At 36.5% G+C, this 13,698-nt stretch overlaps 1 protein-coding gene across 1 annotated transcript; it reads right to left on the bottom strand.

Annotated features, from left to right (window-relative positions):
- Positions 1-3,560: 3,560 nt before the first annotated feature.
- LOC144444891 (beta,beta-carotene 15,15'-dioxygenase-like) lies at positions 3,561-10,102 on the bottom strand. The gene is made up of 11 exons (XM_078134442.1): positions 9,940-10,102; positions 9,422-9,563; positions 9,013-9,106; positions 8,391-8,508; positions 7,890-8,079; positions 7,228-7,436; positions 6,624-6,775; positions 5,858-5,965; positions 5,357-5,563; positions 4,731-4,878; positions 3,561-3,757 (listed from the first exon to the last, which is right to left on the bottom strand). Exons 1-11 carry the CDS (start codon positions 10,100-10,102, stop codon positions 3,561-3,563), a joined length of 1,728 nt encoding a protein of 575 aa, XP_077990568.1.
- Positions 10,103-13,698: the final 3,596 nt, after the last annotated feature.

The raw sequence follows: 13,698 nt of genomic DNA, 5'->3' as shown, positions 1-13,698 counted from the left end.
GTTGTATATAAAATGGTACGGGGGGGGGGCTCCTCTTAGACCTCCAAACACAAACTGTTCTCATTCCAAAAATGAAAAAACAAAAACTTTTTCTAATATCAACTGATCGCAAAAAATAGATCAGGTAGCGTAACCCGGTAATGAGTGAAGCGATATGCTCCATTTATACAAGTCTTACTTCCAATCATGTCAGCTGTTGTCAGTCATGATCACAGTCGTCTCTGATGCCTCTATCAATTTGCATCATGATATCGCAAACCGTGGATTACTGTAAAACCGAATAGAACACATTTGGCAGATCATTCCTGAATTGTTTATTACAGTTGTCATGGAAACGAAGATTGACTGAGTGATCCTGCGTACAGCGTGGTGATATCTACAGGGTTTCCAGAGATATTTATGATACGTGTGTCATCACTTGCCTCCAGGCAAAGCTTGGCTGCGCTAAGACGGCTTATTTCAAAGAATCTGTCTGCGAACATGTCACTTGCAGTAAAGCTTAAGATAATACAATGTAATATATAATGTCTTGTTCCTAATGTAAGTGTGTTTAACATTAATGCAAGTGATTTGAAATAGTAAAATGTAATTAAAATAATTGTTTATGTAATAGTAATGACGTATAATAGTACATATAATGCATGTATGTATGTATGTATGTATGTATGTATGTATGTATGTATGTATGTGTGTGTGTGTATGTATGTATGTATGTATGTATGTATGTGTGTGTATGTATGTATGTATGTATGTATGTATGTATGTATGTATGTATGTGTTTATGCATATCAGTATGTATGTATGTATGTATGTATGTATGTATATGTGTGTGTGTGTGTGTGTGTGTGTGTGTGTGTGTGTGTGTGTGTGTGTGTGTGTGTGTGTACATACTGTGCATATCAGTTGTGACCGCATTCATTTGTACTTGATAAGTTAAGATGAAAATTTCAGAGAGGAAAATCTCTTGTTCATTTGTTTTCTTGGTCAGTAATTGAGTTGTTTCGAGTAGGAGTCACATTAAAAATCCGTGAGTGTCGAATTATTTTTTCTTTCTAAATCGTGTCAAACCGAGGAAGGATGTTGAAGTTATGAAGCCATGCATCGTGTATACTGAGTGTTAAACACTGCTTAAGGATATGGAAACCACTTATTCTGTAGTCATAAATTTACATCACGAGTAGTCTGGATATACGATGAGTGGAAAGTCTCTATTCATTGCTCACGGACGTCTGCTGTTCGAGACTACATCACATCACAAAATAAGATCTACTCATAAACCCATCATGAATATATCTTTCTTGTGAGTTTGTGATACAAATATAGTTGATGTCACAACAAGACAACACTGTGAGCATTTCAATTCCAACCCACGATCAGATTTCTTTGAACGGGAAGAAGTGATTAGCCGGTCACGACATGTTGTTTCGTTGTTGCCATAACAACGCTATCAACACACTGATGAAAGTTACCTTCGACCACGACATCTTTACAATAAACTCTTAATTACGATGTAGATGTCGTTTTTTGTGAAATGATGACAATTTAGTTTAAGTCTCTGAAGACTGAATCAAAAATGGAAAGTAACTGAATTTCAAAAAACAAATTGTAAATTGAAATTCGTGCTTGGAAGATCATAGCATAGATTTCATCATTCGTAATGTTGAGTTAGCATTGATTTGAAGTTTGTACAGGATTGGTTCGAAAAGGATTAGAATTCTTGGCTTGTATTCCTAATATTTACTTCTGCCACACAAAATTAAAAATAGCGCCAATGGCATTATAGCACAACTGTACATTTTTTTTAAAATTATGTATCCACCTGCTGATCCAGACTAGGTATAGGTGTTCATTTGCTGAATGATTATCCAGTTGCCTATCCAACCTTGTTGTTATCTTTCCAATATACGCGATCATTTCGCTGTTGTTATGGGCGTGGTCATGTTGCTAGACATATTTGCATAAATATGTTCGTTCATTTGTTTCTGAATACCTGATGTTACCTTTGTGATAAACGTCATCATATGGCTGTTGCTATGGGTGTGATCTTGTTGCTAGGTATATTTGAATACATTTTTGGAATGTTTATTCAGTGCTCTATTAATCCCTGCCCAGTTGTTATCTTTGCAATATATGCGATCATTTGGCTGTTGCTATGGGCGTCATCTTGTTGCTAGGCACATTTGCATACACTTTTGAATGCTTGTTCACTTTCTAAGAATCTCTGTTGTTACATACACAATTGTTTGGCTGTTGCTATGGGCGTGGTAATATTTACTATATTTACTTACCTACCAGATGATGTCATGTTAGCAAAATATACTGGCATTTGGTTGTTGCTAAGGGCGTGGTCATGGTTGCTAGGGCCAATTGTGTCAAAATGTTTTGAAGAAAATCTGCAGAATATCATTTCAAGAAACATCTCACCAAGTTTCAGTCTCACTGACTCAGTACTTTTTGAGATTTAAGTTTTTGACCAAAATTCACATTATTACACCTAATTTGCATATCACTGATGACATCATAATATGCTTAGTATTTTCATCTATACACCTCCGGATGCATCCCCATTAAATTTCAACCCAATCTACTCAGTAGTTCTGGAATCAAAGATTTTTGACCAAGAAGATGCATCTTTAGTTCTAATTTGCATATTACTAAGTGAATCATCATGTCATGAACAAATCTCAACCTTAATCAAATTTCAGATGAATCTACTCAGTAGTTTTTGAGTGTAAGTTTTTTGACCAAAATAACAACATTGACCCAAATCATTCACCTGTGATACGATCATTATGATCATTGTTCTTCAGGAAAGAAGGTAGAGGTGAAGTATACAGAAACATTTAGTTTTCATTGAGTCAACAACAAATGATTCGACTATAGTGAAGTCTTACATGTTAACTCCTAATTATAACTTTGTGAGTTTCACAGAATGTCTTATTCCAGTGTACATATATTACATGCATACCTCTCTAAAGCCAGACTTACCGATTTCCATAACTCTAATTAATTCAACGAGGTTGAACGATGCTGGGTTGGTGACAATAAATTTTCTGAGACCCCTATACAGCTTAAGAAAAGCAGATTGGATAAAATGAGCCTCGCCTTTATTCTCCTTTATGAAATCGTATTTACAACACCCTAACCTTATACCAATCGAAAATAAATACACAGTAGAGCAGCCGACTACAGCCTAGCTTTAAGTCTTGAATCTCTCCATCATATACAATGGCAGAACTGACTAGATTACAGCATCAATGTTATTTGAACACAATGAAAGAATTCGAAATTTCTCCTTTAGATTTTCAAAAGTTTCTGATTTTTCGTTTGATTAACATATTGATTTTAGGGATAGGCCTAAATGTATATTTTCTTCAAAATCAAAAAATGTATTTTAATGCGGTAGAATTCAGTAGAGTAATAGGTGCCACTACACTTCCGATATCAAAGAATGTGGTAACATACGAAATAATATAATACGAAGCTGAAGCTAATACGCTAGTATATATATATATCCTAAAAGCTGAAGTGAAAAAAGGGAATATTGTGGCATAATTTTCCTATAACCTTACAAAGATTGATAAGATAGCCATTACAACACAAGTTACAAAATTTGCAACTGTCTGAATCGAAGCACTCGTCAATGGATCAAACTTCCTTGGTATGAATTTACTGTGTAGTCCGAACGGCATGCCTTCTGGAGATAAAGCTCTACCAAGCTCCTTAAACGTCTTCCCGTCTAACACAACAATCATTCCTGCAAATAGTCGAGTTTAAATTGTAATTGTTATTATTGGGTACTTTGGAAACACGTCATGATCTGAATTTTTCTTGTGATATTCAATTCAATTCAATTCTTTATCAACGTTGATAAATTTCTGCTCATCAGTTCAATATGGCAAAGGAAAAACTATATATCGCAAAGGAAAATAGTGGTGGATGGAATATGAACATATACGTGTCAGTATAGCGCCCCCATATAGCTTGAGTACTAAGCAGCTCTGCACATGTGGCAGAAATACATAGTAAGATGCATGTATAGTAAGGTTATGTATTTCACCATTATTTTGTAAACTCAGTTAAATGGGTGACTTTTCATCAATTGAATTGGACACATTGCTTTATATAAAGAATGACATTTCAGCTACAGGCTAATAATAACAAATAAAGGTACCACCCACCCCCCACCCCCCCCCCCACACACACACACATACACACACCACACACACACACGCACGCACGCACGCACGCACGCAAGCACGCACGCACACACACACACAGCAGGATCATTTACCTATTGCATTGATAAGCATTGCTATTCTATTACAGTGCAGTAGAAATTGACTTCTGCTGAAATTATTACACATACATAGGCTTGTATTAATGATCTTAATAACTTCAATATTGTTTCCTGTCCAACTAATGATCAACATAATTACTAGTCTGATTCTACATCCCCTACTCTGCGCAACACCCAGTGCGCAACACCTGTATAATCGTCTGTTTTGAGTTTGAAGCTGTACGAGGACTGTGTGCATGTAAAAATGTCAGAGTTCTCGATAGATGAGTGAACTAATTCAATTCTTCTGCATACTTACTTTAAAACAAAGACTTAGTAACTAAAAACATCAGAAATTAAAGCTAGACAAGAATTTAAACATAACAATATGTATGTATGTATGTATGTATGTATGTATGTATGTATGTACAATTATCATCATATTGTATACCTTTGCCAACATTGGCATCCAATACATTGGCAATGATAACACCATCATCCTCATCAACGGCATCAGGAGAGGGTACAAAGATTGGTTCACCAGGTATCAATCCATCATACGGACCCCAGTAGACAGCTGTTTTGCTTTTCACATCCAACTACAATAATACATATAGGTTTACAGAATTAGCATACAACGAAAGACCTATGTGATTAGTCATTGTCACAGAACTATTGTTAACGTCATCTGAGATAACGACGTAAAAGATATTTTCCCAATCGATGGTAATATAAAAGATACCATAGTTGAAATGAAGTAAGCTGACAACGTCCTCGGTCGTATAACGGAAAAACACGCTATATTTCTTGATTACGTTATACTTTGTTAATGTTGTTTCACACATCTGTTAACTTTGCTCAAACCAGTTCATACCTATCAATAAATTATCAACAAAATTCAAACAGTTTGACTCCTAAACTATAGTTTCTCACCTCCACGAGCTGTTATTAAGACGTTTGATTCAAGTTGCAATTCAGAATGATAATGTTATAATCTTCAATAACTATCATAAACTACACAAACGAAAAATTGAAAAGAAAACGATTTTCACACTAATGTAGACCATCATTACATACCTTGATGAGACTATTTGGTATAGGATCTAATCCAACCATGTAGGAGTATTGATAAGGTTTACCATTGTAAAGGTCATAGTTCACAGTGGAAAATTCCACCACCTCTTCATCACGTGTTGGAAACAGGTCGATTCTTTCTTCCAACGTCCAATCAGACATATCTATTTTAAATCTCTCCACTTGGGTTCTTGTATTATCCTGTAAACCCTTCAGTAAAAGATACATCAGAATAACAAATAAAATGAAGTCTAGATTCTAGATTTTCCCTTTTAACAAAATTACTTTTAAAACACAAAAGTTGTAACCAACCGTGAAACCACTCTCACTTAGTTTATTTATTGAAAGATTCTTTCGTTAATTTCATTAAAAGTAAAAATATCTTTTTGAGGATTCACATCTCCAAAATCAGCTGTGCGTGATTGGAACATATTCGATTCACTAAAGAGAGATGGCAAATTTAAGAAGAGAGAGAAAAATCGAATTTATGATAATCTGGTAAACACTCACTGGTCCACCTAAGAGTTCATCCATGTACATATGCCAGTAGACATTACTGTGGTACGTTAGCATGTCCAAGTACATAAACCCGTCTTCTTCGTAAGAATTTAACTGAAATGAAAAAATAGCTTTCTTGTTTTTCACTGATTCGTGTTAATCTTTACAATGTGAAATAACTCACGTTTGCATGCATACATATGGGTGCGTGTCACGTATGTGCGTGTGTATATGAGTGAGTTTTACGTGTGCTCGTGCATGTGTTTTTTTATCTTGTATGTGGGAACATTTCTTGCTTTTAATATGCTTGTATCATAAATCATTTTATGTCTGAAAGAAAGAAATATCAATTTTGATCCTATGTCTAAGCTTACACATTACACATTGCCTTGCATTTTATTTATAAATTGACTGACTGACTGACTGACTGACTGACTGACTGACTGACTTACCGTAGCTCACTGGTTGGTTGGTTGGTTGGTTGGTTGGTTGGTTGGTTGGTTGGCTGGTTGGTTGGCAGACTGACTGACTTACTGACTGACGTACCCTATTTATTTATTTGTTTGTTTGTTTGTTTGTTTGTTTGTTTGTTTGTTTGTTTGTTTGTTTGTTTGTTTGCTTGCTTGTCTTGTGTGATTAGTTGTGTGGTTTGTTGTATGGTTGGTTGGTTGGTTGGTTGGTTGGTTCCATGGTTGGTTGACAGATTGACATTTGATTGCAAAAATGGTCTTAGTGTCGGTTTTGTCCATTTTACAATGAGTAAAATTCTCACCTGATGTGTAATAAAGAGACCATCTGGTGTTGAGAACTCGCCAACGACTTCATTGGTAGATCTGCTGATAATTACAAAACGTGTGGGAGTCGTTTTGGAGAACTCGTAGTTGTCTTTGAAAAACGGTCCAGGGGGTGTCGAGGGTTCGGATCCTGAGAACGTTAAAAGTGAAATAATGTTGATGGTGGGAAAATGCATATGTTGTGTTTTGTGTGTTATGAAAATGGTAGACCAACTATGGGAAGCCAAAACAGACACGATGGAGAAATTAATATTGCATGATGCTGGTATAAGCTAGCAACTTTGGTGTTATTACATTTTAACTGCAAGGTGGCGTCTGACTCTCTGCAAACTTTACTCAAGTGGCGGCACATTCAATTTCATTACACTAACTGCTCATAACAGGGTGATTACATCCCACATGACAAAGACACTGTTATCACCCACTTGTATTTGCATAATCCACCATATGCAATTTCTACTAGTTTTGTATGTTTTTGTCTTAATAGTTTGTCGCTAGAAACTGAAACTGAAATTAATAGTATTGCAAAGAAATATTATACTAATACAATTTCGAAATGTAAAGTTAAAATTTCAAACTTACTGAAAATACTGCAAACGTCAGAATGATATGTGCTGACTGGGATGATGAAATGGTTTTGTGTCATACAGAAGGAGTGCATATAGCCCCCTCTATCGTCCATCTCTGGATAGGACGATCCCGATGAACATTTGTCAAGATCCAGTGGTCCTGCTTCTTGGAATGAAGCTATAGGAATACGTTCGTCATCCTCTATTTTGTAAACCATTCTCCTATATTTTAAATAATGAAATACTATGAAGTTGAATGGTAATTTGCACACTTTTTAAAATGGATATTTGAATGAAAGAGCCAGTGCAGGGTTGATTTTTAATTTGGTTAGGGAGGGGGAGGAGACAGAGAGAGAGAGAGAGAGAGAGAGAGAGAGAGAGAGAGAGAGAGAGAGAGAGAGAGAGAGAGAGAGAGAGAGAGAGAGAGAGAGAGAGATAAAGAGAGAGAGAGACAGACAGACAGACAGACAGACAGACAGACAGACAGACAGACAGACAGAGACACAGAGACAGACAGACAGACAGACAGACAGACAGACAGACAGACAGACAGACAGACAGACAGACAGACAGCGAAATATTTTTTAAGGGGTGGGTATTAGGGTAATTTTAAATCACCTCATAATTTCCTATGTTCTCACATCTAATGATATTTAAGTTAGTAAATTGACTTACGTCGCATTCATACTGTTAGGAACGCTAAGATCGTACATTACTGCAGAACCGTAGACGGTGACACCATCTTCGTCGTAATGTTCGTGAGCTGGGTTGTTCAAATTTATCATATATGGAGGCAGGCCAAGGTTGTCATCTTTGAAAGGATATGTCCCTTTTGTCTCCAGGTTGTCAAGGTCAATCCAAACACCTTCAAAACGAAATGTTATAAAATGACTGTATACGTACTTGTAGTATACATAAACAAAGGTATTTTGCCAAATGTAATAATACCCCCACCCCACCAAACAACACAACTGCTCCTATACACATTCTCTCACACCTATCCACCCATTCAGTCAAACCAGTCATCCACACATTCTCTCACACCTATCCACCCATTCAGTCAAACCAGCCATCCACACACTCATCAATCCACCAACAATCTACTTACTCACTCACTCACTCACTCACTCACTCACTCACTCACTCACTCACTCACTCACTCACTCACTCACTCACCAGCTATAGCCTCCGACATAGCTTCCACGTTGTCGCCTATTTTCCAGAATGCAACATTAGGATTGTCGTTTGGATAATCACTAAAATTTTGCTGCCACTTGTCGAATTGATCTACATCCTATTAAACATAAGATAAATGAAGTATAATCAATCTGAATACTAGTGTCGGATTTTTATTCATCATGCTTTGTTGACCTCTAAACTTTTCGTGATGAGTAAAGATGATTTGTGTAAGAAATGTCATTCTGTTCCTTTGATAGAATATCATTATCTTAAACTGACTAAATTAGTCAGGTTTTTGAGACTCTAGGTACCACTATAGCTCTCATACAGATATTTTCTTTTAATTACTGCATGACAGTTTATTTGGTTGCTTGTTTATTTGTTTATTTGTTTGTTTGTTTGTTTGTTTGTTTGTTTGTTTGTTTGTTTGTTGGTTGGTTGGTTGGTTGGTTGGTTGGTTGGTTTGTGTATCGTAAACATAACCTTGACCCTTGTAAAGCAACTCCTAAAGATTACGTTAAGGTTACCAGTGTTCAGACAAATGTCTTAAAAGTATTACTATTAAACCATGATAAAAATCACATTTAATATCAGTATCTGTCTCTTGTTTTATACTTACCAACGGACTAAATATTGTACCCCAGGCTACCTTTGACTGGTCCATATCTCTACTATAGTAGTCAAATACTTTGAAAGACTGTGTGACGTAATACCTGGAATGACATCATATGATAATTAATATGGTTGAATCTGTTTATTTGTTAATAACTAATATATCTACATAAAAAAGTCATAAGATCGTACTTCACTTCTCCTATTAAAGACTGTAAGATACGTCGTGTTGTTCAGCTAGCTAGTATCAGACTTATTGGCTGAGTGTGGCACGAATGTCTGTATCTTACAGACTAACTTGTCCTTCACATGATATGTTCATTTTGATGAGTGCGCCCTCTTGAGCTCTAATTCCGATATTTTGACATCTATGTAAAGTAAATTAATAGTATTAGTAATAGTCATGTCACACTTACTTTATAGAATATTGTACGGTTCCACCATTTAGTTTAAAAGACGCCACTGCGCCAATGCCATCAAATGTGTGGGTTAGTTTAGCGCCCTCAACGGGATTACTTTGGTTACCAAAACTACCACATGTTTGGTGGATGAAGTAACCTAGGGGACGATGTAGACACAGATATCAAAAAGTGCCTTTATCATCAAGTTTGTGCCGAAGTACAGATTCGCCGTTTACATGACGGACCATCAAGAGTATGCTCATGAGATGGACGGACGGATGAAATGAATTGAAGACAGAGGATGGAAAACATGGAGATATTTATAGTAAAAATGTTGACAGACAAGTATAATGTATATTGTCTTGAGTGGTTCACTGCTAGAATCATCTTATTTGTATCTCCTGGTTAAGGTGTAAGGCCCCTTAAGAATACGATAAAATGTAAGACCCGTGTGATTACAGTAACGTATACAGATACAACAAATTAAATAGCACACTATATAAGAAATTACATTATACCGTGTTAGACCATACCTGATAACCAGTCTGGGATGATTCCTTTGATTTCTATCTCTCCATATTCGTGTTCCCTTTTTATTTCTCCAAAGTACGTGTCTTTAATGTTATCTGGAACATCCCAACATGTTACCATGGTAACAAGGCCGAGGTAGAATACAACCCAGTGGAGATTACGCATGCTGGTGAGTTGAATAGTGCAGTCCGAAGTCTTCAACCTGTTGTGGTGCAACGATAAGTTTTACTATGATTCAGTCTAGTTGATTGATACTACATATTCCTGCATGATACAGTGACCATTAGTGCGACAGATGTACACCTCCATTGTGAGAAGACTCCTACCACCGATGTTTATCTGCATGTCACATGACTGAATATTAACATGCGGTGGAGGGTCTATGGTGGGTGGAGGGTCTATGGTAGCACCAATACAAGCGTCAGCTACTGTCACGTCTGTATGACGCTAAGATTTCTTGGACTCCGTCATGTTGCACAGATCATTGACGGCATTCACCTACTTCTTTTGTGAATTAAGCCGTTGTTTTCTTGGCAATATACGTGATCATTTGGCTGTTGCTATGGCCATCGTCTTGTTGCTAGGCACACTTACACATTATTTGAATGTTTATTCACTTGTTTATTAATCCCTGTTGTTATTTTTGCAATATATGTGATAATTTGACTGTTGTCACAGGCGTGGTCTTGTTACTAGGCATATTTGCATACACTTTTTGAATGTTTGTCACTTGCCTAGGAACCCCTGTTGTTATCTTTGTGAAATACACCACCGTTTGGCTGTTGTTACGGGCGTTGACATGGTTGCTGGGGAAATTTTAGTACATTTTTTGAAGGTTTACTCATTTGCCTATCATATGATGTTGTTATTTGACCAAAATAAACTGTCATTTGATTGTTGCTAAGGGTGTTGTCATGGTTGCTAGACTTGAGAACGGCTATCGCTACACTATTCCGCTATCCTAACTGATATTTTCAATTTTTGGGAACGGATCGCAAGTTCCAAAATTCAAAATGTCCGTCAGGATAGCGGAATAGTGTAGATAGCCGTTCTCAAGTCTACATGTAGGACGGGGTTGCCGGTTGAAGGTGCTCCATTCTCAACTTTATGAGGTGTGCACATTTATTTGCATCACGGGCCACAGTTGTCACTGTGATCCAGTTAACTATAGACACCACGTGACCCCTTCAAAAGGATTGACCTAATTTTTAATTTATTCACATTTTTATCCTTTATTGGAACTTTAATAAATACTCAGAAAATCACTCATTTATGAACCACGTCATACTGCCTAGATCTGGATGATATTGTCAGGGAACTTTTTTGTCTCCTTATGCTACATATATACTTATATATCTCTCATACATATACTTGGGACATACAAACTCTGTTACATAACGAAGGATATGTGAACACTTCAAAAAGTGTGCGTATGTAATGTCGACATTTGTAATTTCATGGTAATATAAGTGTACATTTACCTGTATCGCAGTCACTGCTTTGTGGGTTCAAAACGATCTGCTAGTTCGCACACTATAAATAATCGACACGGTGAGAGTGAGGGGTGTGACTCACTGTCTTATACATGTATGCCTAGTTACTCAAAGCTGCTCAGGTTGATGTTCACTCCATACGAAGTGCGCAGCCGCTCAGTCTTGCATGTACAATGTTGTCCGAGTGTCAACCATTTGTTTGCACGGTTATTGTGTTAGTACGTAAAAATATCAAGGGTTTCTTCACATTGAAGCGACAAAGGCAAGGAGTATTTTTGGCCATGTTTGGTATGGAGAGGTGGCATCTGTTTGGTTGAAGCTCATTTTGAAGAGTAACTTCAATATTTGATGACACCGTGAAGGGGGGGGGGGGGTGTTAGAAAATATCTCAACAAATATTTTTTTTATAACTAGAACATGTCGAGACTTAGGCTTGACTACCATTATCAGGCTTAAGCTTGACAATGTCCTTCACCAAAATGTCAGCCAGATAGTCAAGTCCCTGGGCAAGAGAACAACACATTCAGTCAAATATTTGTCATTTCGGTGCTATGAACAGTTTTCTCCGATTTACTGTAATTTCGAAAAACAATATTCCAATAGCAAGAAGGGAACCCATCTTATCATCCTTCCACGTCTTCCAGTCTGAGGCTCAGACTTCTAGTCGTCGGAGTCTGAGACCATATTGCATTGCAAGACTCTGAGTGTTACCCTCCACCAACATAGTGACAATCTAAAATTGGTAGAAGGTCTATGATATAACGTATCTGAAATTTGATATACAATTTAGTCATTTGAGTGACAAACGCTTTTATTGTGACAAACTTTAACAACTCGTAATATTTCCTGTAAGTTATGATAACAAAACGCGACATTTTCGAATTTTGAGTGAAAAACATGTTTATGGGGACAAATTATTCACAATATTTAAGTTTCTTTGAAGACAAACGTGACAAAGTAGTATCGTATAGATAATCTATTGGGCCAGGCATAAGTTCAAATTTGGGCCACAAACCCGACTAGTTTGAACTTTTTTTTACTTCTCTTTCCTCACTTGATATGCCAATTTTGTTTTCTTTCCGACTTCTGGCAAATATTTAAAAATCTATATGTATAGATTTACTTATATCTTTATCAAGAAGATTTGAACACTACTTAGAGTGGAGTTAAAGGGGACCTATACGTATTTGTTTGTCTAACGTGTGATCGTTTTCATCACCCCTTAGTATATATTGCATTGAGCACCTCTAAGCAATTTTAATTGATATATTGATTCTTTATAAATAATTTTATCATTATCATTACATTGTTGAAAATAATTAGCCTAAGATCTAAGCTCAACTTTTTTGGAAGTAATTTTGGCTTCACAAAGTTGAGCTGTACGACTTCGACTGATTGCCCATAATGTTAGGTTGACCTCAGATTTGTGAATAGAATATGGACTATTGTTGATGTACTGTGAATAAGGCCGGGTTTATACTGGTTGAATATAAAGTAAACTGATCCTTAGTAGTACTTAGTAGTCCTTTCACGTTTATTATAACAAAGAGAGGTTGGCGACCAAGCTAACGTAACACATTTATCTCAATAATAAAACCGGTAAATAAAACATGTAGGCATACGGTTGAATTTCTAGTGTATATTCACTCTTCGAAGTTATTTTTTTACACTGACATACTAGTAAGATAGCCCAGAGACTTGTCTTCTTACTTTCTCAAGAAGCTGGAGTGCAGAGCTTCTTGCGTCAGTAACGCCGAGACAAGTTAAGTCTCTATGCTACCATTAGTTAAACATGAACGTACATTTTGAATTCTTAAATGGAATGTTGAAGTCTCAATGGCATGTACGGGGCATGTAGTTGTAGAATGTCTCATAGTAATATTACATGTAGTACTTTTGATATTGATTGTACACCATAGTTATCTGCAATCGGACAGTGCATGTAGTGTTAACCTTATACAATTTTCGTTCAAAAGGCTAATAAAATATATGCCGTTGTGGGTTTATGAGTCACCACCAGCCTCAGTCAATGTATTTAGCATAACTAGCTGAAAACACATGATTTTTACTATGATCGCCAACATGTTAGAGCTGGACACATAAATGGCTCTTGTCGATGAGACCCTCTTACATGAATACTCACGAGCTCATTAGTAAGATGTTGTTCATCGTAGCAATCGTCTGATATTATGAACATACATACATGTACGTATAGATGTAACAAATAGTAGTAGTTTCTGAGATGTTGTAGAACGATTAAAAGTGAAA

This window comes from Glandiceps talaboti, chromosome 13 (assembly GCF_964340395.1).
Source record: "Glandiceps talaboti chromosome 13, keGlaTala1.1, whole genome shotgun sequence".
In the NCBI taxonomy this organism is placed as follows: Eukaryota; Metazoa; Hemichordata; class Enteropneusta; family Spengelidae; genus Glandiceps; species Glandiceps talaboti.
This window is presented reverse-complemented; position numbering and strand designations above follow the sequence as displayed.

Coding starts and splice junctions, on each gene's coding strand:
- LOC144444891 (XM_078134442.1), bottom strand. CDS start 10,102: ATGCGTAATCTCCACTGGGTTGTATTCTACCTCGGCCTTGTTACCATG. Junction 9,107..9,421: donor ACCGTACAATATTCTATAAA/GTAAGTGTGACA, acceptor ATGTCATTCCAG/GTATTACGTCACACAGTCTT. Junction 8,080..8,390: donor TATGTCGGAGGCTATAGCTG/GTGAGTGAGTGA, acceptor TTCGTTTTGAAG/GTGTTTGGATTGACCTTGAC.